The 25,915-nt window shown below is 55.7% G+C and overlaps 3 protein-coding genes across 8 annotated transcripts; 1 reads left to right on the plus strand and 2 right to left on the minus strand.

Moving 5' to 3' along the window:
• Nucleotides 1-1,482: 1,482 nt before the first annotated feature.
• Nucleotides 1,483-17,526, minus strand: AGAP2 (ArfGAP with GTPase domain, ankyrin repeat and PH domain 2). 4 transcript variants are annotated; one of them, XM_039256191.1, is made up of 19 exons: nucleotides 17,305-17,526; nucleotides 10,652-10,710; nucleotides 9,987-10,074; nucleotides 9,718-9,803; nucleotides 9,423-9,570; nucleotides 8,227-8,361; nucleotides 7,777-7,886; nucleotides 7,213-7,371; nucleotides 6,972-7,058; nucleotides 6,781-6,885; nucleotides 6,185-6,347; nucleotides 5,887-6,006; nucleotides 4,971-5,099; nucleotides 3,985-4,044; nucleotides 3,607-3,755; nucleotides 3,405-3,495; nucleotides 3,076-3,298; nucleotides 2,699-2,954; nucleotides 1,483-2,520 (listed from the first exon to the last, which is right to left on the minus strand). In XM_039256191.1, the coding sequence occupies exons 1-19, from the start codon at nucleotides 17,462-17,464 to the stop codon at nucleotides 2,278-2,280; spliced, it is 2,571 nt and encodes an 856-aa protein (XP_039112122.1). In that variant the 5' UTR covers nucleotides 17,465-17,526; the 3' UTR covers nucleotides 1,483-2,277. The 4 variants fall into 4 exon arrangements, with proteins under 4 accessions (XP_039112122.1, XP_039112121.1, XP_039112124.1 ...); XM_039256190.1 differs by lacking the exon at nucleotides 17,305-17,526 and adding an exon at nucleotides 12,438-13,687; XM_039256193.1 differs by lacking the exon at nucleotides 3,985-4,044.
• A 2,448-nt stretch (nucleotides 17,527-19,974) lies between these two features.
• On the plus strand, nucleotides 19,975-22,750 carry TSPAN31 (tetraspanin 31). 2 transcript variants are annotated; one of them, XM_039256176.1, is made up of 6 exons: nucleotides 19,977-20,197; nucleotides 20,688-20,855; nucleotides 21,105-21,185; nucleotides 21,562-21,693; nucleotides 21,985-22,098; nucleotides 22,212-22,750. In XM_039256176.1, exons 1-6 carry the CDS (start codon nucleotides 20,135-20,137, stop codon nucleotides 22,284-22,286), a joined length of 633 nt encoding a protein of 210 aa, XP_039112107.1. In that variant the 5' UTR covers nucleotides 19,977-20,134; the 3' UTR covers nucleotides 22,287-22,750. The 2 variants fall into 2 exon arrangements, with proteins under 2 accessions (XP_039112108.1, XP_039112107.1); XM_039256177.1 differs by lacking the exon at nucleotides 20,688-20,855 and having other exon boundaries at nucleotides 19,975-20,197.
• Nucleotides 22,751-22,939: 189 nt separating this feature from the next.
• CDK4 (cyclin dependent kinase 4) lies at nucleotides 22,940-25,915 on the minus strand. Of its 2 annotated transcripts, none has more exons than XM_039256175.1 (8): nucleotides 25,685-25,915; nucleotides 24,998-25,293; nucleotides 24,723-24,858; nucleotides 24,455-24,622; nucleotides 24,212-24,321; nucleotides 23,916-23,966; nucleotides 23,644-23,779; nucleotides 22,940-23,387 (listed from the first exon to the last, which is right to left on the minus strand). In XM_039256175.1, exons 2-8 carry the CDS (start codon nucleotides 25,213-25,215, stop codon nucleotides 23,295-23,297), a joined length of 912 nt encoding a protein of 303 aa, XP_039112106.1. In that variant the 5' UTR covers nucleotides 25,216-25,293; nucleotides 25,685-25,915; the 3' UTR covers nucleotides 22,940-23,294. The 2 variants fall into 2 exon arrangements, with proteins under 2 accessions (XP_039112106.1, XP_039112105.1); XM_039256174.1 differs by having other exon boundaries at nucleotides 24,998-25,234; nucleotides 25,685-25,914.

The raw sequence follows: 25,915 nt of genomic DNA on the forward strand, positions 1-25,915 counted from the left end.
GGACCCGCTGCTGCAGCCACACCTTGTTAGCTCGATGGCACACCTGCAGCTATACGTTGTCGTTGTGGGGCTGAGGGAAGAGGGGCCTCTACCAGAAGACTCCAGGCCATTGACTGAATGACAACATGCAGTGGCTCTGGCCCAACAGCACACCACCCAGGCCTTCTACCAGGGCGAATGCTTTCCGCTGCATTTGGACAGCAGGACTGGCTACACGCTTAACCAGGAGGCAGTGCAGCTGTTGGGGGGAAGCTCTGGCCTCAGTCTGCTGGGGCCTTGTAGATGACATGGAGGTGGGCAGATGTCTACTTCAGCTGGGCATGGAGTTTGCGGACACCAGGGACGTCTGCGGCTGGGAGATTTCTACCTCTGCTCTCCAGGTCCTTACTATACTGAGCCCTACTTCTGGTATCAAGTGCCTAGGGTGGTGCTCCATGGGCATTGCTGGGGTCCTTACCAGGTCCCTCTGAACAGCTATTGTTCAGATTACAAAGAAACAGATGCCACCCAGGTAACCCGCTTAAGGCCACTCAGCCTTGGAGGGCCTGGTTTCAAATTCGGATCTGACTCCAAGGTTCCTGCTCGCCTCTCCAAGCAGCCCCTCCCCTGTCCTCAGAGTCCCCAAAGTTCCACACCCCAGCCCCTTCCCAGAAAGAGGGTCATCTTGGGAGTCATTGACTTTTCTACTCCCTGGACCCCCACTGTTGCTCTGCCCTGCCTGTTTCTATCCACTGCATGAGGTATCTGAGCTGCCACCCGGGGGGCCACCCGGTGCCTGGATGTTGCGATGTCGCTCTGCCATGAGCCCCAGCAGAGGCACCCTCTGCTGGCACACTCCCACCTCCAGTTCCCCACCTTGACCAAGACCATTCCCTGACCGGCCTCTTCGAGAACAAACCAGCAGCTCACCCCCTAGACAAAAATCACTTCCTCTTTAATTGCTGTTGAAGATGATTCACACCACCTGCCTCAGAGGAGATGGGGCCTTTCCCCCTGCCCCCGTCCCTCTCCCCTCCCCAAAATTACCTGGTCCTTTGAAAAATATTTTAGCCGAGAAAAAAAAAAAAAAAAAAAAGACCGGAAACCACTGACACAGAAGGCCCAAGGGCTGGATTGATTAAAGGAGGCGGGGCTGGGCCAGGTAAATCCACCCCACCACCCCCTTTCTGGGGATGGGGAAGGAGGCCTGGTAACCCTCCCAGCCACCTCACATCCTCTTAGCCCTGGCTGGGAGGGATCATGGGGTTGGGGGACGGGTCTGGAGCTGCTCCAGTGGGAGGGAGGGACTGGACAGGAAGAATAGTGGGGGAGGGGTCCCATTGTAGGGGTGCCCCCTGCCCCAGATCACCACGGGCGCTGCACAGTCACAGGTACGCAGTCACGGTCACAGACACTCACAACCCGAGAGCACCCCCACCCCACCCCACCCTCTGCCCACCCTTGGCTTCCCCTACCCAGAAACTTCCCCAGCCCCTGCCCGCCCCTGCCCCCTTGTTGGGGAACAAAGCAATAAATTACAAGGTCCCTCCCCAGTCCCCTTAGCCCGCTCTGCTCCATCTCTTCTCCCTCCCAAGATACTAGTGAGGAGGGACCCAGGCTCTTGGCTCCCCGGGCCCTTTAGCTTCCATCCATGGGTGGGTGTGGGGGGACGTCCTGATTTCCACTCCTCATGGTCCCTTTCACGGAAAGGGTTGGGGACCCCCCTACCCCCTTGGGCAGCAGGGGTCCTGCCCCTCGCTGCCCTTCCCCCTTCATTGGGCAGTGAGATTAGCATGGAAGGGGTGGGGGCCCGGGTTTTGGCCCCAAGTCCCAGGGCTAGCCCTCCCACGTACTAACCCCTCCCCCTGGCGCGGCGTCTCCCCAGGAGCCAGCCTGGGTTTGTGCTCCACCCTTGGGATTGTCGAGCACAAGCAGGACTGGGTCTTTCCCCCTCCTCCCCTAGGGGGCGCGAGCGGGCATATCCAAGCTCCCAGGAGCAGGTACCGCGACAGGGCGTCCGCTTCCGCAGACACCCAGCGGGTAGACCCAGCGCAATCCAAGTGTGGAAAGGGTGGAAAGGGGGCGTGTTGAGCTGGGGTCTCCATGCCTCGTTGGGGAGAGGGAGGTGAGTTTGTGTCTTCTGGGAGGCGTGGGGGCTGTGCCCTCGTGGGGGAAAGAAGTGCTCCCGTGGGGCGGGGTGCGGTTTAGAGAGGTGAGTGGGTGCATCTGTCCAGCGGTCCACCCGGTGTGGTCGTGCCCGGCCCGTGTGGGAGTGGGGGTGTCTCTCCCGCTGGGCAACTATACCAGCGCGACGGGGGCGTCCGCACGGCCCATGCTGGCGGCGCTGCTCCGGCGGCGGGGGCTGGGCGTGGCGGTGATGCTGGGGGTGGTGGCTGCGCTGGGGGTGGTGGCTGTGCTGCCGCCCTCACCCGGGCAGCCGTGCTGGAGAAGGATGTCGGCGCACAGCTGGCTTCCAGCCTGGCGGGCGTAGAACAGCGCCGTGTGGCCCTGTGCGTCGCGGGCGGCCACGTCGGCGCCGTACTAGAGGACAGAAACGGCCGCGTCACCAAGCGTCCCCGTAGGGCCTACACTAGCAAAAATTCTCCCCCTTCCCAATTTCCAGGCCCGCTTCCGGGATCCCCCGCGCCTGGCTGTCTCCTAGGTGGAGCTTTCAAAGACCCCTTTCCCTACGCGCCCCCGCCCCCCCGCCTTCACGTACCCACAACAGCAGTTGCGTGATGACCACGTGGGCGAGCTCGGCTGCCAGGTGAAGGGGGGAGCGGAGCTGCGGGTCCTCTACGCTGGTGTCGAGCGGTCCGTGTCGCGCATGGGCCAGAAGCAGGAGAACGGTGGCCACGTCCTGGGCCTGCACCGCGGCCCACAGCTGGCGGCCCAGAGGCTCCTCGGGAGTGCCCAGCGGCGCCAGGAATAGCAGCTGCTCGTACTTGGCGCGAATCCATGACTCCCGCTCCTCTCTGCAAGACCGTGGATGAACGGGAAGGGTTCTAGGGACAGTCACCCAGGACCTCCTCCCCTTACCCAGCGAAACCTCTCGGGATCCGCACACCCTAGGCGACCCCCTTCCCTCACACGTACCGCGAAGAGTCCCGCGTGGGTTTGGTGCGGCCCCGCGTGTCGCTCTCCCACACGCGGTTGGCCATGTCATTGCCAATGGCCGTCAGCACCAGGGTCAGCTCCCGAGGCCAATCGTCCAAGTCCAGCGAACGAACTCGGGACAGGTGTGTGCCCAGGTTCCGGTGAATGCCAGAACACTCGATGCAGATGAGTGCGCCCAGGTTCAAACTGGCCCATGTGGGGTCTGCGGAGGGAGTGCAGAGGTTGGCTCCTGGCCGGAGAGGCAGCATTCGCCAACTCCAGCGAACCATACTCCCTCCCAGACCCCTCCGCTGCCCCCTTGCGCTCACTGGGGGCCCCGCAGTCCACGCAGATAGAGTTGCCCTTGGCGTTCCGGATCGCCTGGATGGCCACTGCTTCACTTTGGCTGTCTGTGCGTAGCTGCAGAAAGGGTTGGGGGGTGTGTTGACTCTCCCTCTGAGCCCTTCTCCAGACTCTTGAGACACTCTTGTCTGCTCTTCCCCAACTCTCACCCCGCCCCCCGACCATTACCTTGACCTTGCTGCTCTCACAGCATTGCAGACTGGCTAGGATCTGACTTTCGATGGCCTGGACCCAAGCATCCCGCTCCTCAAAACTGGCTGCCTCAAAGTGCCAAGTCTGACCAGTGCTGGACACGATCAGGAATTCGAAGTTTTCCTCTGGGTGGGGGATGGGATGAGGGTCAAGGGACAGAGTTCAAACAGGGGTTGCCTTCCCCAAACCCTTCCTCCCTGATGTCCATCCCAAGCCCCTGGGAGTGGGGCAGAGGGGTTGGGGAAGCAGAAGGTGTGGGAGAGCAGGAAGCCCGAGCACATGCAGGGGAAGGCAAGGGCACCCCCACCCATCTGCACCCCAGCTGAGCGCCCCTCCCAGCTCCCCGCTTGTTACCTGCTTTATAAATATTTCTTAAACTACCAAAGGATTTTAGTTTCCACATTTTGCGCTTGGCTGGTTTCCCGAAGCGAAGGAGATAGAGATAGAATGGAGAGCAGAACAGAGAAAGAGACCAAGAAAGGAGAAAAGGAGAGGCAGATGGAGAGATGGAGAGAAATAGTGACAGAGTGCCAGAGACAAAGCAGGACAGACAGATGGGGAGAGAAAGCAGAACTAAAGTCAGTGGCCCCGGAGCAGAGTGGAGCAGAAGCCAAGAGCCATGAGAGTAGGCAGGTCTGGAACCTGGGTCTGAGCACCCAGCAGAGAGCAGGGCGTGGGGACCGGTTATCATGACCAGTGAGGAGCCAGGTCTCTAAGAAGGGAAGGGATGGTCAGGATCTGAGTGAACACAGGGAGAGGGGACAGAAGCTGAGTCCTGGACCTGGGACAAGGGAGGCCTGTGGTTCCAGAGGAGTCTCGGGGGCCTGGGGAGGTCACTGGGGGCAGGAATGTGGATCACTGTGGTCAAGGGCTGTTGGGAGAGCTTGGTGATCATGAGAAGTTATTGGGAACAGGGACTGAGTGGGCACAGAGTCCAGCCGCTGAGGAGTCAATGGGGGACAGTGAAGTCAGGTGATGAGTCACTGGGGACCATAAGGGGGTTCTGGGTGTGGGAACCGGGATAAGTGGAGTTGCGAGCAGGAACAGAAACCGGAGGGTCATTAAGAGAGGTAGCAGGAGCTACAGACTAATGGGGGACATTGGGACAGGGAGTGGCAGGGCTGGGAACTACTGGGGTAAAAGGCATTGTCTGGGGAATGGGAGGAGGGACGGGAGCTGAGGGGTCTTCATCCATTTCTCACTAAGTCATGTGCACAGTGGTTATGATAGCCAAGCACTCAGCTCAGGCACTTTTGCTCCTCCTGAAGGAGCTAGGCCAGGGATCTGGAGTTAGGGGTGAGGGTCCAGGGTGGGAGTGGAACTGCCCACCAGGGCCTCACCTTCAGCCTGCCCAGCCGAGCCTTCAGTCTTGGACGGTGTTGTCAACTTTTTCCTCCTCTGCTTCTTCACCATGGGAGAAGGAGGGGGTTCCCGACTCAGGGGGCTCAGGTCTCCAGATGGGGTACAGTCTTAGGGAGGGGGACACAGCTGCCTCAGTTGCCCCCTCCACAGATTTCCTGATTCCTCCATAGCCTGTCTCCTCCCCTGAACTAGCTTTGGTCCCCCGTCCTCTCCAGGAGGTCCCCCTTGATCATTCCTGGGGAGGTGGGCAGATGAGTGGTTTAGAGTCAGACCTGCACTTAGATCCTGGCTCTGCCACTTACTGGCCTTGAGACCTTGAGCAAGTCACTTAATCTTCTGAGCCTCAGTTTCTTCATCCCTAGAATGGGGATAACAATCTTGACCTGACAAGGTTGTTGTGAGGATCATTTGTTACCATTTACTTGTTTTTTAAATATATCTATATCTATATCTATATCTATATCTATATCTATATCTATATCTATATCTATATCTATATCTATCTATATCTATATCTCCAAACATTCCAAATACTGAGAGCTGGCTATGTGCTAGACAATGTTCTCAGTTTGTTTAAGCCTCAAAGCAACTTCTGAGATAGAATCTATTATCTCCATATTACAGGTGAGGAAACTGAGGCATGGAGAGGTCAAGCAACTTGCCCAAGTGGCAAGCCAGGATTTAAGTTCAGGCAATTTAGCTCTAGAACCCACTTGTGTTTAACCATTATGATCATCATAGTATGACCGAGTCTGGTGCCTGGCACCCAGCGGATGCTCAGTGTATCCACTCATGCACTGATTCCAGCCTCCCAGCCTCTACCCCAAGTTCATTTCCCACCCACACCCCATTCAGATCCGGAAGACAGTGGATGGAGGGTGGGTCCTCACTGACCAGTGCTGAGGGCTCGGGCCAAATTCCGGTCTGGCTTCAGCAGGTGCTTGGATGTCTGGTCTGGTGGTGGCTGCAGAGAACTGGGGCTGGGGCTGGGGCTGGGGGTGGGAGTGGTGGCTTCTGTTGGAAGGGGAACAAGATAAAGCTTCAGTGGGCCCCTCTGTGCTTGGGCCCCACTCCTTCCTCTTTATCACCTATCTTCCTGCTTACCCAGTCCTAGCCCCCCCTTCCCTCCCCCTCCTCCTTTTCCCCGCAGCTCTGGCCCCTTTCCTGCCTCTTTGTCAGAGGTCCCACTCACCAGGACCTTCACCCATCTGCACAGTGCTCATGTCCTTGACCAACCCGTTGATGCTGGCTGAGGGGCCAAAAGCAGAGATGGCTCTTGGGGGCCTTTTACCAGGGACTTTGACTGTCGTTCGTAGCAAGTCCATCTCCTTGCCATGGGTGCTGTGGATGTAATCCTGGAGGGATACAGGGGTTGAGAGTACGGGAAGGCTGAGGGCCTTGGTGCTGCTGGAAAGCAGCCAAGAGTATGGGCTAGAGAGGGGACACTGTGTTTGGTGCTGACAGTGTTGAGATGAACTTTGAGGGGAAGGGCCCAACGAACTTGGCCTGGCACTGTCTCCTCCAGAAAGTATTCCCTGAAAGGCAGACCAGGTGGAGGTCCTTCCTCCATGCTCTCCCACTAGACTGCAAGTTCCTGGGGAGATGTCTTTACTTTCCCATCCCCAGGATGGGTACAAGGTGGATGCCTCACACATGTTTGCTGAACTTAAGAGAACAGGACTAGGGCTCCCCTGGAAATGACGTTTACGTGTGTGAGAACGTGGACTGGGAGAGGTGGAAGGGTGTCCGAGGCCAGCCAGTGTGGTCCAGCCAATCTTTGCCACTCACATTGATGCTGGGGTGGTAGAGGAGGAAGCCGTTACTGGACAGGGTCACGTATTTCTTCTTCCATTCTTTGTTCAAGGAGTTGCCACTTCGCTTCAGTAGGAAGCTCTGGAGTATGGAGAGAGACGTGTGGGAGGAAAGCCGGTCAAGACCAGCCACCCACCCCAGCTTGCCCCAGCCCCTGGATCACCCACCTGTTTGATGGGGATGGCTCGCCCACTCCCCGTTGTCTCTCCCCGACTGTCCAAACTCCGCTTCTCAGAGTCACTGCCCCGACGATTCTGGAACGGTTATTGGCATCAGTTAGAGAATGGATAGAGGGATCCACTGATGGAAGGACGGGGAAGACGATGAAAATGGGCCCAACAGAGGGGTCGAGGGACCAGGGAAGATGGTCAGGGAACAGGAGGATGGGGGAATCATCATGTCCAATACCGCAAAAAGGCTGGTCCTGCGCTTGGCTGCCCGGTGCAGGGACCCTGGAGTGCTCAATCCGGCCACTGCAGCCGCTTCAGCTCGGAGCTCACGGTGACCAACATTGGGTGAGGATGGGAGGGAAGAAGAGTAGTCGCTAGTGTGGCCCCCATTGCTAGCCTGCGTACGGATGAAGGAGTCAGCAGAACAGTTTTTGCGATGCTCCCACCCCACCAAGCTGGAGTTACATCTAGCTATGAGGGATTTGAGACACTCCTTGAGCTCATCACCATTTATTTGTGTTATTATTAACAATAAAACTCCTCACTGTCATAGTGCCTTAGATTTTGCAAGTATCATGCCATATAATCTTCCTGAAACCTTGGGAGGTAATAATGACTTGCTCAAGGACCTTACAGCATTTTGAACCTAGTTGATTTCCAGCCCAAGACACTTTCTAAAAGTGGTGTCACTGTCATATCCATTCGCCCCCACCTCCAACCTCCTAAGGTCCTCTTGTTCTTGTTCATCAGCCCTCCTCTGCATCTTACCAGCCCTTCTGTGGACCCTGAAACCCCAACTCACCTGTCCAGCTACAGGAGTGGAAGCAGCTGAGTGGCTTGGGGAGCTGGGCAGGGACTTACAGGCAGCCAGAAGCTGTTGCTGTTTTCGTAAAGTCACCACCTTCTGGGCCACTAACGGAAGGAGGAGAGGTAGGATGCATGAGTGGGGCAGACACCTAAGACCCCCACCCCGCCTTTGTTGCCCAGTTTTGATAAATCCCCAGGAGATAACACTGGCCCAAACTTCACTATGGCCTTCGTGCCACCTGTAGCCTGGAGCAGCTCACTCAGCCCAGAAAGACCATGTGGTTATGAAGCACACCTTCTCTGACCTTCCCTGATCGCTCCTCCCAACCATGCAGGCTAATTTCCCGTCTCTCACGGAGGGTGGCCTGGAGGCCCTGAGAATACCCTAGGCCCTCAGCTCCTCCATTCCCAGCTTCCCACGTGTGCGGGGAGTCACCGTGCTCACCCTCCTGGAAAACCCGGTCCACATTGAGCCCGTAGGTGGCGCACGTCTCATAGTAGCTGCAGCGCTTCATGTCCGCGCACAGAGCCCTGGCCCGGGCATCGCCCACCACTCGAGGGGAGGAAGCACTAATCCTGTCTGAGGGGACAGGAAAGGGTCAGGATTGGACGAGCGGGCCTTTCCCTCACTTCTCCTACTTTCTTTTCCCTTTGACTTCCGTCCCAGGCTGGGTCCAGTAAGGACAGGCTGTGAGAGAATATTCCCTCCTCTTTGAATGCTGGGCCCAGCTCACCAGCCCAGCTGCAGTACGAGTAGGCTGGGCGAGCTCTGTGCCCGTGTCTTCAAAGAATACTCGAGAGCTGAGTAGAGCTTCCTGACAAGGTCTGAAATGGCTGAGATTCACAAGTGATGATCGCCCCTGCTCTGCAAATCCAGCGAGCCCTGAACTCAGTGGGAGGTCACCTGGTGCGTAGGAAAAGGTTGAATGTCCACGGGCAACAGGTGGACTGTTCACTCTGCAGCAAGGAATCAGGAGGCGAGCAGCAGGTGGAAACGGTATTCTGCAGGATAGGCACCCAGACAGAAAGTCCTGCCAGCCCAACACAGGTGGGTACAGGGCCCTGCGGGCATCTGAGAGCCTCTGAATCCCTTTTGTGAATTTTACAGTTCTGTAAAAACTCTCTGCCCTCTTTATTTTCTCCGTCGTTTCATTTGTGCTTTCTCTTTTTTAGATATGTTCCTTTGAAAGGTGTCAGCCTGACCCAGCTGAAGCAAGGGGAACATGGAAGGCTTTCTGTCCACACTGGAGCCCGAGATTTTCTGTGTTTCCCATGGTGGTGACAGGAAAAGGCAGTGTGAGAACACAAGGTAGGTGACATCTCAGAGGAATGGAGATTGCTACTATAGCTGTCCCTTCCTTCCTGAAGAGTCCTCTTTTCTCTGCTCAGACCCTGGGAAGATTTTTGTTTTTTGTTTTTTGTTTTCTTTGTTTGTTTTTACTTTTGCTTTTGTTTTGTTTTGTTTTCTTGATTGTTTTAATGACTCCCTTATTTGGAGATCGGCCTCCTTCCAGAGAGTTACTACAATCCAAGGGGCCATTTCCACACCTCACCACGCTTTCACCTATGTTGGGCAAATACCTCGGCAGCCATCTCAAGGACTCCCCTGAAAGCTATAGTGCTTCCCCAGACCCTCCTTACCTTGTGTCCCCACCAGTGCCAGTGCCAGGCCTCCTCGTCCTTCCCCCCGAAGGGAGCTCAGCTGCCCATGGAGACGACTCACGGCCTGGAAACTGTTTTCATCCTCCAGGCTGAAGACCAAGATCACAGCATCTGCCCAGCCTGAGAACTTGCGGGGCATGAGGGAGCAAAGGGAGGGTCAGACAAGTCCACTCCTCTGGACGCCATGCCCAGGGAGGTCTGGGAAACTAGAGCTTTCTCTCTTGGCCCATACTGACCCCAGCCAGCCTGCCTACCCCAACACCTTAGCCCTCACCTTGGCATCAGGTGCCCCAGCTTCCTCTCGGATCAACACCAGATGAGTCTGTCCATCCACCAACATCTCTTTCTTGTGCTGCTCACCTGTCCAGAAGGGTTGGAAGTGGTAGTATGTCAGTGGTCACAGATCATGAAGCTTCCCCGTGCTTCTTATACTTTAGCTATTAGGGCTTCATCCTTTCCTCTAGAGGTCTCCAAAGCTGCCTAGTCAGTGATCCTGGATTCCTGACCCCAAACCTTAGCTTACTATGGCTCCTGAGAACTCACTTTCTGTCTTCTCCAGCACCTGGTACGAACCAGTCAAGAATCGGTGGATGAGTGATGACTTCCCACTCCTGGCGTCGCCCAGCACACCCTGAGAACAAGGTTGTGGAGCAGAGATTGTGAGAATTAGAAGGAGGCCAAATGCTTGGGTCTGAACACTCCAGAGAACTCAAAGACTGGCAGTGTTAAATCATCCAGGCAGGAGCCTGCAGGGACTAGCTGAGGGCTGGTCAGGAGAGAGCATTCCGGAAGATCAGGTAAGTGTGGTAAGAAATGATCCCAAGCTCAAAGTGGACCACAGGCTGAAGATTTTTGGCAACCCAGTACTTTGGGGGGGGGGGGGGAATCAAGTCACAGCCCTAGACACTGGTTGGAAAGTTTTAGCCAATTCTAGGCAACAGAACATGAAACGATAAAGGGGAGATGCCAGAAATGAGGAGAGGCCTGGAGGAGGACCATGAACAAACAAGAAATGAGAGTAGAGAAGAAAAAGTTGTAAGGATAGATCAAGCCCCAGGAAAGTGCTACGAAGGCAGAATCTCGGGAGAACTAGAAAACTATTCCTCATTCCCACAGAGAGAGGGGCAGGAAGAGGTGACGGGGAGAGAGTTGAGTGAGGAGAGTGGGGATGTCAGTCTTCGTACAGACTAAGGGACTCGGTTACCTACCAGGCGCAGTTCAGGAATGGAGCGGCTCAAAGTCCATTCCTGGCTATTGACCACAGCCTCTGTAATAGGAAAGGAGCCGTAAGAGGGGATGCTCCAGGCCCAGGAGCACCCCCACCCCCTCAGCCACCCCTCCTCCTTTTTCAGCTTCCCTTAACCCCCAGGACTCTGCCTGGGCTGGAGAACTATGTAGAAAGGCTAGGTTTGAGAGTGGTCCCCAATCCTCCCATCCCAGCCGCTGGTCTCCCCACAGCTGTTGCTGCCGCTCAGTGGTTGCTTAGCAACGGAACCAGCTAGACAAAAATACTTCATTTGGCATCTCCCTTAAAGCACATCCCCAAACGTAAGTCCCTGCCCCAGATGGGGGGACCAGGGTTCTGACAGTGGTGGGTTTTTCCCTGTAGAGGAACGGCGGAGGGTCTCCTCCCTGCGGGCCTGACTTGGATTCCCCAGGCAGATCTTGGGAGGAGGGGCTGGGACACCTAAGGGAGTGGGTCTTCCTCAATCTCCATTTCACAAGAGAGAAACTGAGGTGAGGGATATCCCTCCCCTTTTTCAAGGTCAACAGCATGGTGGCCCTGACCGCTTCCCACAGCCCAAGCAGTGGAGCCTGGATTTGCCTACGCTTCCCTCTCCCACACCTTTCCCACAAGCACCCTCTGAAAGAAGTGTGGGGAAGGGCTCAGTTTCCTGGCCCGGAGAAGCTACAGGCCCGGGGGCGGGGGGTAGGATGCTCCTTCCGCCCGCCGGGTCCAGCCCCCGCGCCCGACACTGGCCGGACGTTCCCGGGGCGCCGCAGCTGCGGCGGGAACTCTGGGATCCGGAGCCATCTGCTCCCACCCGCTCCAGAGCCAAACCCCGGGGGCCGCCCCCGCTCCCGAACCCGCCTCCCCGGAGGGGAGTGTGAGCCGCACCAAGAGTCCCTAGCCTTTCTTCCAGAAAAAGTAAAAAAAAAAAAAAAAAGAAAGAAAGAAAAGAAAAGAAAAGAAAAGAAAGAAAGACACCCCTCCCCCGAAAAAAACCACAGTACCTTCTCAGTACCCCCTCCCAAGTCTCCGGGGGTAAAAATTGCCTTTGCAGCAGTTCCGTCCCCCTGAGTCACTCCTGGGCAGCCCCCTGGGGGTTTCAACGCCGCTCTGGGGCCAGGGTGGGCAGTGGGAAGTGAGACCTCCCATCCGCCCCCTCTCACTTCGCATTCAAGTATTCATCACGTTCCAGCCCCCACGCACTCCCGAACTGCCCAATCCACCTCTGCGCGGAAAGAAACCAGAGTCCCTCCCTGCCGCCCCACTAGCCTGGTCTCAGCCCAGGGAAGACCTATCCCTGGCGAGCAGCTGCCTGCAAGGTCACTCTCCTGCCACCTGCCCCAAGTGCTCCAGAGAAACTGAGGCTTCCTCATTCCCTTCACCTTCAGCAGTCCTCGGGGCAAGGCAAAGCTCTGTTCCCACGCTCCCAGAGTCCCGCTGAGGCTGGAAGTGGGGTCTGAGCCTTCTCTGCGAGTAATTTCCTACAGTCTCTCTGACCAAGGGCATTATTTTCCCAGAAAGCTCTGAGGCTCTCCGAGTCCCTCTGAAATCAAGGCATCTCTCACGTCGCACAGTGTAGCCACCCACCTCCTTTCAGGACCCCTGAGTCTTTGCCCCAGTCCTTGGCAATGGAGTGAATCTGGTTCATCCGCCCACCCAAGAGAGAAGCTTCCCTAGTTCAATCCTGCACACCTCTCCTCCACCCCAAGCTGAGCATTCCACAAGCCCTCCCCTCCCTGTTCTCAGGCCCTGGTCCTACTCACTAGGGGAGGCGCGGAGCTCTGCGCCCAGCAGCTCCCTGGACCCGCTGCCAGAAGACAGGCCCGGGGGTCCGGGAGGGGGCCCGGAGCCAGGAGGCCCCCCTGTGCTCTTGGTGAAGATGCCGCTGATAAACTTGAGCATCTTGCGATCTCGAGTGGATGCTCGGCCCCCCTCCCGGCCCCGTTTCAGCCCTGGAGCTGGAGGCTCTAGAGTGATTGGAGGTGCAGGCCCAGTGGGCTGCGCGGAGGCGGCGGTGACAGCAGCGGCTGGAGCCGGGGTTGCTGGGAGGGTGAGCGGAGGAGGAGAACCAGCAGGCGGTCCCGGGTGCAAGTCACTGTTGTCCAAGGTCTTACTCTTGCCTTTCCGAGGGGACAGCTTCCCTCGGGCTCCGGACCCAGCCCCGACCCCACCAGAGGTCGTGGCTGCCGCTCCCCCTCCCCCGGCGGCGGCGGCCGCGGAGGCGGCTGTAGCAGCAGCGGCCGAAGCTCCAGTCCCCGCGCTGCTCTTTGACCCCTTGACCCTGGGCTTGCCTTCGCTTTCGGGCCATGACAGGCGGCTACCCGCGCCCTTGCCCCCGCCGGCTTTGGCGCCACTCGTGGTCACGGTCTTGCAAGGCTTGGGAGCCGGCGGAGGAGGCGCCACCTTGAGCCTCCGACTGCCAGTGCCGGGGTGCGGGGAGGACGAGCCTGGGACGCCGCCGCCCGCCCGGCCTTCAGGTTCCGGGCCCCCCCAGCTCGGGCTGCTGAGCAAGGGGCGCCGGGAGGTGGGGGCGCCCCCGGGCTTGGGGTCAGGGCTCAGCCCCCCGGAGAGCGGGGGCCCCGGAGGGGCGGCCCAAAGGGAGAGGCGGCGGCCGGGAGCGGGGGAGACGGGGCGGGCCGGACTGGCCGGAGCCGGGGACAGGGCGGGGGGCTCGGCGCCCCCGGCGCCCGCGCTGCTCGTGCTGATCCACAGCGCATCCTGCCGGTGGAAGAGACGTTCGTGCCGCTTCTTGCCCGGCTCCTCCGCGCCTCGGGGGCTGCCTGGATCCCCTGTCTCGGCACCTCTGGTCCCGGGGGCGCCGGCTGCGGCCGCAGACGGAGAAGGCGGCGGCGGAGGTACCGACTCGAGCTTGACCAGGGTCAGCGAGATGAGGTAGGTCGTTGTCCGGCGCTGAAGAGCGCCCGCGCCCCGGCTCATGGGGCCCCGAGACCCCCGAGCTGGGGAGGGGAGGGGACTCCCCCGGACTGCTTCAGGGGGGCCCGGCCATGGGGCCGCCCTGCTCGCTGCCCCCAGCCCCCGGACCCCGCTGAGCCCCCAGCCCGGCTCCGCTGTCGCCGCCGCCTCCGCCGCCTCCGCTTGCGCCCCCCTCCCATCACACGGGGCGCCCCCTCCCCATGCTCCCCGCCCTGCGCCCCCACCCCGTTGGAGCCCCGGGACCTTGGTGCTGCTCCAGGGAGGCGCGCTGGACCTTGCACCCCGGCCTGGGTGGGGGCGCCGAGATGGGCGGAGGAGGGCGGGGAGGACAGTAGTGGGGGCAAATAGGGGAGAGGGAGGAAAAGGGGGCAGAAAAGGTGGACCCGAGGCTGGGGGAGAAAAAGAACCGCTGCGGGGGAGGCAGGGGCGGGGAATGGGGACTCAGGGGACAGGGGCCGGGGATGGGGTCGGGGAGGAGATCTGTGGGAAGGTGGGAAGCTAATGGGCTGGTCGTGCGGGGGATTCGCAGGGGCGCGGGGAGGATGCTGGGGATGGAGATACAGGCGCCGGCGGGGGAGGAAGGAGGGAAGCCTTAGGGGGTGGGAACCCAAGGGTCTGGGGTCTGGGAAGGAAGGGGCGTGAGATCCCGGCGAAGGGTCCGGGGGGCTCGCCGGGGCTCGGCTCGGTCCGGATGCGCGCTGTGTCCGGGCGCTCCCCTCACATTGAGGAGGAGGCGGCCCCCCGCCCCCCCCACCCTATCTCCCCCCCCAACCTTCTCTCCACCAGCTCCGCTGTCTGAGAAGGCGGTACAAAATCCAGGACTGGATTTCCCTCCCAAATCCTGGGCTGGATTTCCTAGAACTTGGACTCACCTACTCCAACAATCTAGCCCCCTCCCCTAGCACACCGCGGTTAGGGAACGCGACTGTTGGGTGTGGCATTTAGGGACCAGGGTAAAAAATCAGCTCGTGGGTGGACAGTCCGAGGGGGAAACGGAGCGGATTTAGGGGATGGCTGCCAGTTCTGGGGAAGTTGAAGTAGGGAAATCGGGAGGCCTGAAATCCCTTTCCCAGGACCCCTGGTCTCCCCCAGGTAATTGCTGCTGTTTCTTTCCCCATCACCCAGCCGCCTCGCTCACCCCCACCCTCCACACGCAATGCATTGGTGGGGCCACGACATGAGCCCAACTGTCCCAAAGTGAACTTGGAAAGTGTTCCCTGGGGATGGGGACAAACATGGAATTTAGCCGGGTAGGAAGGAGAGGGGTGCCTTAGGAGGGAAGAGATCTAAGGGCTCCAGGAGCCCAGGCCAAAAAGTGAGTCAAAGGCTCCAGCTTGAGGTGGAAGGAGAAGGAGTATGTCTACGGATCGACACCCCCATACCAAAATGCATCCAGTCTCCATAGCAACCGTAGCTCCAAGAGTGCCTCAGAATCAGCAGGGATAAGCAGAGAGGAGAATTGGTGGGTATGGTGGGTGGGGGGGTCTGTCAGGGGATTGGGGTTAAGGGAGGCACCATCCTCGAATCTGATTACCCACACGTGAGGTTTTTAGCACCCCTGAATACAGGGACCCCTTCAGTTGAGGTGGGAGGCAGCGTCTTTTGGGTTCCCATTCCAACTCCTGAGGTTTTCAAGGTGGAGCTCTTTTAGAAGGTTAAAAAGGAGATAGAATGGAAAACGTCTGTCTGCTGTGTGTCTACCACCCTTCCAGGGACCCCGGAGTTGGACTCACTGTCTTCTACCCTGGGGAGAAGGCTGAAGGGGTTAGGCCCACGGGGAACAGAGGCTGAGTGAGACCTGGCAGGGATGGGCCTGAGTGGTCGGAGGCCTTCTCAGAGGCTTGGAGACCTCCCCAACCCACCCCCCTTCACCCCCTCCTCGCCCCACCCCACTCGGGGAGTCTGAGCGTTCCCCTAATTTGGCGTCCCACCCTCCTGACGCAGCTGAGACTATATTAAGTGCTGTCGTGGGCGGCTCTAGGAGGCAGGAGCCGGCAGCGTGCTTGGCCTGGTAGGGGGTGAGGGGGGGGGGCAGTACCAGGATGCTGGATGCCCTCTGTTTTCCCTGAGACCTGTACCCAATCCCTCTCGGTCCTGTCCTGAGGTCAGCACCCCCTCTCTTCCACCCCACCTGGATGACACCATTCCCAGGATAGAAGACTCTTCAGTAGCTTTTTCTGAATTTTCTCAAAGAGGAGGTGAAGGTGTTTTGTTGATTCTGCCTTGATTTTCCTTCCTTCCTTTAGCGGCCTCAGTTTTCCTTTATGTTCAGTGGAAACAGAACCCTGACTCTTAGAGGAGTGGAACAAATCGCTGATAAAGAGCGTAGTCTTCTGGGAGATTTCAGCCTCCACCTGTCCTCACTCCCTCCTCCAGAGCTAAGCAGAGCTTCTCTACCTGGACTAAACCTTTTTCCTCCCCCTCTTTCTTCTCTCCCCGGGTGGGGCTTGGAGGTCCTCCCCTAGGAGGCGCCATGGGCCACTCCCCCAAGTGGGTCTTTCCACCACTAAGGCTGTACGGAAGGCATCTGCCAGCGGTTGTTCTTGGCAAAAGGTGGGGACAGGAGGGGAGAGGGCCACTAGCCTCAGAAAGGCAATGGGAAGGGGATCATACTGTCCCCTGAGGAACCCAAACCAAATGTTCCTTCCCCAAGTTATGGTCTGCAGTTGTGGCCTCTGTAGTCAGAGAGGTCTGGGCAGGAGATACCCCTGGTGGAAAGAATGGCCTCTTGGACCCCCCTCTCCCCCAAGTAGGCAGCTAAGAATGGAGCAGCTGGGAGAGACCAGGATCTGATGAAGGATGTGCTTTTCCCAGACACCTTTCACGGACAACATAGCTGGCTTTTGTTGCTCTTTGCCACCTCAGAGGTAAATGAAATGAGAGCAGGTTGGAGACCCCTTTCAGTTCCACCAGGTCCCTAGTGGTGGGGCCTTATGGATTTGGAGTAGCTGTTCCTGCCGGGGCCCCACCACAGGACTGAAGGCTGGGGTGGGCAGGAGGATGTGGCGGATGGTGTTGCCATGGCAGCACTTCCTCCCTGTGTTGTCATCACTCGTTCTAATGGCACTAAGGAGGTAGAGCGGAAGGTGTGTGTGCTGGGGGTGGTGGGGAGGAGAGGAACAGGAGCATGGGGAAGAGAGGGGACCGAAAAGGGTCCTGGGGACTTCTTTGCGCTTTGGCTGTGCAAAGCGTGTAGTATGAGTGGCAGTGTGTGCCTGGGAGCCTGAGATTCTCTGCGTGGTGTGTTTCAGTGTGTGTGTGTTTCTTTCTACAGCTGGAGAACAAGAGGTCACCGATCCTTTGAGGGTCCTGGGAATGAACGCATTATGCAGTCCCAGAACCTCCTGCCCCACACTGCTTCCTGCCCTGGACTCCCCAGGCAGGGTCCAAGTCCACCATGGGTCTGTCACAGCCTCTCTTCCCCATGCTCACCCACTTCTCCATTGCCAAGAAGGTCAGCTCAGCAGTGACTTGTATTTTGATCCCTTGGGAGAAGGATCAGAATTGGGGAAAGAGGGAGAATGACACCTCCCGTATCTTTTCCCATCCTGTCCAAATGTTTTCTTCCCCCGAGTCCCAGCTCCATCTAGAGGACTAGGAAGTGGCTGATTGGGAAGTGATGTATGACACAGCAAGCCCTTCTATCCCCCTGCTGGTCCCCGAGACACACAAGTTTAGAGCTCACCCTTCTCTTACCTCTTATGCTGTTCAGTGAGGCCTGGATGCTGTCCCGAAGTTCAGGGTCGCCCACCCGCTCTGCCAGCTTCCTGAGGCGGCTTAGAGACTGCTTGGCCACCTCATGTCGTCTGACTTCTGCTCTCACTGCAGCTACAGCCAATTGCCTCTGGGCATGCATGTTGCCCAGACCTGTCTTGCCAGGCTAACAGCAACCTCTGGCCCTGAAGCCCATGGCCCCACAGTCCCCAAACCCCAGAAGGCCCCTTCTGCTGTGCCCCAGAACTCCCCGCTCCTGCCCGCCCTTCCGTCTGTCGGCCTCACTTCCTGACTGGTGAGTTTCAAACCCACAGCCTGGGACAGCACTACCTCCTGCACCTCCCACCCCCTCTAGCGTTGGCTCATCAACTCTGCCAGCCAGCCCCTGCTGATTTTCCAGCCAGGTAGATGGAGAGACCTTAACAAGCATCCTAGGGCCTCCTGTGGGAGGTGGCTAATTAAGATGGGTGTTGGTTCTAGGAGAATGTGGCAAGCCAGGCCCCAGTTGCAATCCCAAACTCTTAGTGACCAACAGATTTGTGTTCAGTCTCAAACTCTGACAGGAATGCATACACACTTGGTCTCTCATTCTTACAGCCCTGCATTTCAGCTTAGGATTGTACTCCCCACCCACTCTACACATCCAAAGAGCTTGCATACCTATATTTTTTTCCATAACCCTTCCTTAGTCAGCCGCCCCACTGCAACCACCTCCTGTTTTAAAAGGCCAAGTAGTTATGGGGAGAACAGTTTATGGAGGAGAACAGTAACTCTAACCAGACAAAAAAAAACAAAAGCAAAAACAAAAACAAAAAAAACCCACCATGCTCTCTGCTCAATTATTTTCATAATAATTATCTATAACACTTAATAGTTTATGATGGCACTTTCAAATATATTGTCTTCATGACAGGCCCCAGGGGTGCAGGAAAGGAAACCGAAGCTCTGAGAGGCCAGTAAGAGGTGAAACAAATCCATGGGTCTAGGTCTCCTTTTCTTAAGGCTTTATTTTTAAGTAATCTCTACACCCAACATGGGGCTCGAACTCACAACCCTGAGATCAAGCATTGCATGTTCCACTGACTGAGCCAGCCAAGTGCCCCTATGGGTCTAGCTCTTCTGATTACAACTCTGATACTCTTTTCATTATACCCTCCTCCCCAACTAAGATGCTTGCCAATCAGTTTCCCTTATCCCTAATACCACTGTCTTGCCCTTGATTTAGGACCTGAAAGAGAAGAGGGTGGATGAGGAATTGAAGGACAGAATGAAGATACAGGGGAGATATTGGGGGAAAACTGTGGCTAGTGTGATCTGATCACTTTGTTTCAGGACTCAAACCTTTCTGGCCCTGCCAAATGTCTCTTTGCCTGCATATCGTCTTGATATTAATTTATGAAAGATAGCAGATTATAACTATATGATTCTTGTATAGTTGGAGATAAGGGAACTGGGGTTGGGATTATCTGCTGGAACCTGTAAAACAGCCTGATTATAAAAACTAACACTGAGTGTTTACTACATACCAGGTAGTTCCTAAGCATTCTGCATATATTAACTCATTCAATTCCCATAACAACCCAAGAGGCAGGTGTATTGTTATTTATCCCCATTTACAGATGAGGAAACAGGCAGAGAAAGCTTAGGTAACTGGCCAAAGGTTATACAGCCAGTAAGTGGCAAAATTGGAACCTATGCAATCTGACTGTAGCAGTTAAGAGTATACTGCTCACGCACTCCTATAATCTAAGTACATAAACACTGCAATCATCCTGTGGGGTTGGAGGGAGGTTTTTCGTTTGTGTTCCCATCACCAGTTTCTCTTGGAAAAGAGGAATTATGCCTTTTCTCATCTCCATGAAGAGCATTTATTCAATTATAAGCATATTGATCAACCTCTATATCCTCCCTCAGAGTGAAAATGTGGAGACTCCTCCTCCCTCTCATATTTATTCATATTCCAGACTCCTCCCTTTGGCTTTTTTTTTTTTTTTTCAAGCCATGGGTCAGGCATGTGCTCTGAGGACACCGAGCACACTCATGTCTGCACTTCTGGCTCTGTCACTACAGAAATGTTCTGGCCCGAGGCGGCTGTTTTGCACGCTGAATTTATAGCATATTCACACCCAGCTAGGAGGGGCTATGGAAGAGGAGTATATGTACTAGTGGATAAACGCGTGACGGTTTGCTGGACGTTGCTGTGCCCAAGCCAAGGCTTCTGTGGCCGGGCTAAATGGCTAGATGTTTTGCTCCTCTGGGTGTTCCCGAATGTGATGCAATAGCAACCAACAATGGCGTCATCATGAGGTCACTGCAGGACAAGGGGAAAGGGGCGGGGAAGGGCGCTCCCTCGAGGGGAGGAGCCCTTTCGCCCTACGCTCCAAGCCGTATCTACTCGCTCTCCGACTGGGTTTCTCCTGAGCCTCCTCCCTCGCATTAGCCCTCTTCCAGCTGCGACCACAGAGCGCTCCGTTTTCAATCCGGGGTTTTGAAGTTTAGGCTCTGGTCCCTAATAAGAAGCTATGGAAGCCCTACCCCCAGTTTTAAGTTTCATCCAATAAAGAACCTAAAGGAGGAGCCGGCAGGCGGGTCAGTGACGCAATGCAGACTGATTGGCATTCAAGCCATCGACGTCCTGGATTAGCCCCGAGTTTCTCCAATCCAGAGGCAGGGGTGGGACGGTGCAGGCGCAGAGAATTGGGTTTGGCTGGACTCGATTTAAAGAGACAGAAGCTGTCGGGGTCCAAGAAGACGGTCCCCAAGACCCTCCCCCCAAGTCCTTGGGACCACTTGGGTCCCCAAAGCTGGGGAGATGGTTTGCGGTGGCTTTGCCTGCTCCAAGAATGCGCTGTGCGCGCTGAACGTGGTCTACATGGTGAGGTTTTGGAGGTGGGGGAAGCTTCAGGGCGGAAAGAGGAGTGGGGAGAATCTCTAGGGGACTTCCGGTGGGAAGAGGGGTGTACTGGGGGTTCCGGGAAGATTCCCGGGAACTTCCGGCGAAGAGGGAATTCCAGGGGACTTCCGTGGGAAGAGGGGAGACTTCCGGTGACCAGGGGGTTTATCTGGGGAGTGGGGGTAATGAACTGAAGGCTGTGGGTATCAAGGCCAATCCCTCCCTCCTGTGAATTTGTTTCTTCCAAAATACTAGTGATGGATGAAGCTACAGGTTCCTTTTTTATATTCAGACTCTACTAGGCCTGCTGCCCCCCACCCCTCTCCCAGCCATTCTGATCTGCGGTGGGAGCATACACCTCTTCCTCTTTCACGCAAACTCAGTTCTTTTTTGTCCAAGACTCCCTGTAGGGCTTTTGGCTGTGCTGCACGCTAGAATTTTTCTGAGATGTAACCTGCTCTGTTTCCTGTAGCTGGTAGGCTTATTGCTCATTGGAGTGGCTGCTTGGGGTAAGGGCCTGGGTCTGGTGTCCAGCATCCACATCATCGGAGCAGTCATTGCTGTGGGAGTCTTCCTTCTTCTCATCGCGGTGGCTGGACTGGTGGGTGCTGTCAACCACCACCAAGTACTGCTGTTCTTTGTATCCTGACCTTAAGTGATGGGGGCACTGGGGCCCTTGGGAGGGCTGAATCAGCTAGCAGTGTTGGAAAGAAGGGTAGACTTGAATGATCTTGGGAACATGTCTCCTTGCCCTACCCTATTCCATAATTTATGAAACAAGCTGATTTTATCGTTTTCAGCTAACAAGGTTATAGATGAGACCAGATGGTTATTGTAGGTGCGACATAAAGGAACCTAGGCCTTTTTTTCCCATAACTCTTCCTCTCAGTACATGATCATCCTCGGTTTGGTCTTCGCCTTCCAGTTTGTAATCTCTTGCTCATGCCTTGCTATCAACCGAAGCAAACAGGTAAGCGGATGCCCCTTCAAGTACTTGCTTCCCGCCCCCCCCCCCCCCCCCCCCCCCCCCCCCCCCCCCCCCCCCCCCCCCCCCCCCCCCCCCCCCCCCCCCCCCCCCCCCCGACCCTCTTAACTCCCTCCCCTGTCTGGATCTCTTAGTAGGCCCACTTTCAGATTTTGAGCATTTGCTTCCTCTGGGCAATCAGCTAATTTTCCAGAAGAACCTGAGGTGGATTTTTATCATTTTCTGTATAATACACTCTTATTTCTGAGGGATGTTGACTCCCTTTGCTGAAATAGGGAAATTGAGGTATTCGAGATCGGGACGTAGGAGGATTCTTAAGGTTAGGAGCATCCAGTAATTTCCCTCTGCCTATCTTCTCCAGACAGATGTCATCAATGCTTCTTGGTGGGTCATGAGTAACAAGACCCGGGATGAACTGGAACGAAGTTTTGATTGTTGTGGCTTGTTCAACCTCACAACCCTGTATCAACAGGATTATGCTTTCTGCACCGCAGTGAGTTGGTGTAGAGGTGGGGCTGGAGTGGGGGCTGGTAGGAAAGTTAACTGGCAGATTCCAAGAGCCTGAATGGGATTGTCTCTCTCTAGCAGCTCTCTTGCTGTGTGCTGGTAGGGAGAGGGAGGGAGGGATACAAAGGGTAGAGAATTAGTCAAGTGAGATTCTACCTGTAGGATAATGATCATAGTAAACTATTTCTGGGGCCTTTCACCATGGTGTCGGGATGGGGCAGCCTGGCAGCTCCGCATCCTCCAAACACACACACACACAGACATGTTTTATCCTCAGATCTGCAAGAGCCGGAGCCCCACGTGCCAGATGTGTGGAGAAAAGTTTCTGAAGCATTCAGACGAAGCCCTGAAAATCCTGGGGGGTGTTGGACTCTTCTTTAGCTTTACAGAGGTACCATTCTCCGCTTCTCTCATATACATCTGTTAAGTTTTTCTCTGTGGCTGTAGGTCTTAGTTCTGGAGATTCACGATTGGTGATGATCTCTTTCCCTTTGCTTTTTACAGATCCTTGGTGTTTGGCTAGCAATGCGATTTCGGAATCAGAAGGATCCTCGAGCTAACCCCAGTGCCTTTCTATGAGACTCTGGACCCTTCTGACTTCTCTCCTGCTCTCCGTTCTCCCTAAGCTTTTCTTCTTTCCTTAGGGAAAACCCAGGGTCTAAAGCCCTTTTTGAGAAAAGCAAAGGCCCTCTGTCACATCCCCCAAAGATGACTGAACAGCCAGGCTGTGTGCCCTGACATGTTCAGTGGGAGCAAGGTTCTAAGGAATGAAGAGCAACTTCCGCCCTCTCTCCTTAAGTGGATATGGGAAGCTCCTGGGAGTGCATGAAATGGGATGGGGGTTGGAGTCATTCCTGGCTCTGTTTCCCCACTTTCCCCTTCCACACGCTGGACCACCTCAACACATCTTGGCCTGGCTCCAAGGGTAAATCAGGGACAGCCAGGAAAAAACCACCAAGGACTCTTTCTTACAATAAGTAGGACCCAGTCTGGGGAAGTTCAGTGAATATAAAAATAAAAGCCATTTAAACTCCATATTTAAAGCAGCAACTTAAGTGCCTTTTTTTTCTCTTGCCAGTTGGGCTCCAACTGCCTACGTAGGCTCTGTGACTGACCTGGAGAGAATCTTTCAAGATTCTATAGTGAAGTTCCATCTTCCAAATGATTTTTCCAAATCCTCAAATGGCAAAGCCCATCAGTGGAAGAAACATTTAAGAAAAAGAAAAAAAAAAGACCGTATTTCTTTGTTTTGTTTTGTTTTTCCTGTATAAAAAAAGATCCCCAATATCAAGATAGGAAAGGGGAGAACAAGGAACATACCTCTTGGTGTATGGAAATCGGGGGGGGGGGGGCGCGGGGGAGGCAAGGGAAGGATAAGCTTCAAAAGGAGGGATACGAGGGAGAATGTCATTAAGGCAGCAAAATACTCTCTGTGAAAAGTTGGAGGAGGAGTTTCCACAGCCTCAGAGACTGAGAGATCTCCTTCTCAGTTGGGGGCCTTTCCACTTAAGTGTTCAAAGGAAGGGAAATGATGGCGTTTCTTCTCTCTGGGTACTGCTGCAGCCACTCCACCGCTCACTCCACCGCTCACTCTGGGTTACCTTCTGCCTTTTGTAGATAAGAGTGCTGCAGGGCTCGGAAGGCAGAGATTCGCTTGTGTGGGTTAAAAGTCAGCATCTCCTGAGAAGTGGAGGCAAAAATCAAAAGCCCATGAAGACAAAAAAAACAAAAAACAAACTTTTGCTCACCCGGGATAATACCAACATGGCATATTTTCTACCTCCCCCTTTGTGGATGGTCTATACATGGCAACAGTAAAAACTAGCCCATCCCCCAACCACGTCTTAGGCACCGTGACAGTTTGGGTCCCTTTTATACTGCTCCATTTTGCACCCCAACCTCCCCTTGTGCCCGTGCCTGTGTGCAAGCCCAGTACCAGCAGCAGCTGTGCTCCAGACTCTTCCAACTCAGGTACCACTGACTGCACTGGACGGGGTCCTCTGGGGGAAAAGGCTCCTCGGGGCAGGGACACATCTCGGGGCCAGTCATCCTCTGGAGGCAGCCCGATCAGGCTATGGGGAGCAGAAGAACTTGGGTCAAGAGGGTCCTTCTCCAACCCCCATCTCCAGGCACAGAGCCAGCTGCCATCCAGGGCTCAGCAGAAAGATTCAGAGTGGAAAATTCTTTTCCCCCATGCTGGCCACTTACTCAAAGATTTTGCCTAACTGGTCAGCTTCAGAGTTTCCACAGAAGAGAGGCCTATGGTGAGAAAGGACACACGGAGCAGTCATTTTCAAAGATCTGGTAATGGAATAATCCTTGCTAGTGGCTCAAAACAGAGGGTAAGGAGAATGTAGGGCAATGAAGTTCCTAATTCCAGGCCATTTCAGAGTTCCTGGTTAGGGACAAAATGGTCAATAGTACTTAAGTGAAATAACGGGCAGGGAATGGATGGGGTTTATGACTAAGAGATTTGGGAAACTCAGGATACTTGGGTCCCATACTTGCGACGAAACATCTCTGCGAAGATACAGCCAACGCTCCACATGTCCACGGGTGTTGCGTACGTAGACTGCAGAAGAACTTCTGGAGCACGGTACCAGAGTGTAACAACCTAACGGGAATGAGAAAAGCGGATGAGGATCCTATGGGTTACCATGAACCACAGATGCTTAACTAAGTCACAAAACTTGTGACTTTCTCAATGGCTACATCAACCACTCCCCTACCCCCACCTCTCTACTGACCACAGGTGTAAGTGCCATCTGATAGCTGTAGATTCTGGCCAGGCCAAAGTCAGCCAGCTTGACTGTCCCACCACTTGTCACCAGAATGTTCTCTGGCTTCAGATCTCGATGAACGATGCAGTTGGCATGAAGGAAATCTAGGCCTCGTAGAAACTGGCGCATCAGATCCTGGTTTGGAAGGGGGGTGGGTGGGTACAGAGGAACTGGCAACTAGGCACCACACCCGCAATCACAACAGGTTCTCTCGGCGTCTACCCACCCTACCTACCTTGATAGTCTCCACTGGCAAGCCTGGTGGGGGGGCCTTATCCAGGTATGTCCTTAGGTCTTGGTCCACATGCTCAAACACCAGGGTCACTTTGGTCTCTCGGTCAGTTCGGGCAGTGGCACAGACGTCCATCAGCCTGGCCAGAACAAATGGTCACTTGTGCCCAACATGGCCTCCCCTATTTCCTCAGGGTCCCCACTTCTGACCACCAATCCCCACCTATAGGTTATCTTTTCCCTTTTACTACCCACTCCCAACCCTCCACCTCTTCTTACCGGACAACATTGGGATGTTCAAAAGCCTCCAGCCGCCTCAGTAAGGCCACCTCACGAACTGTGCTGATGGGAAGGCCCCCGCCAGCACCGCCTCCATTAGGGACTCTCACACTCTTGAGGGCCACAAAGTGGCCACTGTGGGGATCACGGGCCTTGTATACCGTTCCATAGGCACCAACACCAATCTCAGCCACTGGCTCATATCGAGGAGTAGCCATTCTCAGATCAGAGGAAACCCTACAATCACAGAGACTCCTGCCACCGAAAATCCCTTCCAGAATTCAGATAGTATTCGCCTGCAGCAATAAAGTAACTCTCACAAAAGACATCACAAAGACATCACCAGCAGCGTCCCGTCCCTTCCCCAATCTTCCATGAGGGTGGCCCCTCAGGTAACACAATGACCCTAACCCCAAGCCCTCCAGCCACGTGAGGCCCTAAAACAACAACAAAAAAATCCTTTCTTTAGGACCATCGCGCCCCGCACAACATTGATCTCACACGACACACCCCCTGCATCGAAGATCCGACATCCAGGCCCTAAAATTACACCTCCATATGACCACAAAGGAAGAAATTACACCCTGCCCCACTTCCCGCCCTCGAGCCATCCTTCCATAACTTGCCCGCGTAGGAAGCCGTGCAGGACGAAAATGGACCCCATTCCTGGGAAGGGTCTGCACTTACCTCACTGCGTCCCTGGAGCTGCGGGGGCGGCCCGTTATTGGGGCCCCGGAGCCAGATCCTGCGGCGCCATACACTCGAGCTGTGTCCGGTGCAGCTGGACGCTACGGGCCCGACCATAGACACAGCCCGCGAGCTAGAGCGGCCCCCTTACCCCCACCCTCACCATGTGACCAGCTGCCAGAGAGGCGCGCGGAAACTGGAGGGGCAGGGCGAACGCCGGACGTTCGGGGC

This window comes from Hyaena hyaena, unplaced genomic scaffold (genome assembly GCF_003009895.1).
Source record: "Hyaena hyaena isolate Hyena2069 unplaced genomic scaffold, ASM300989v1 scaffold_560, whole genome shotgun sequence".
In the NCBI taxonomy this organism is placed as follows: Eukaryota; Metazoa; Chordata; class Mammalia; order Carnivora; family Hyaenidae; genus Hyaena; species Hyaena hyaena.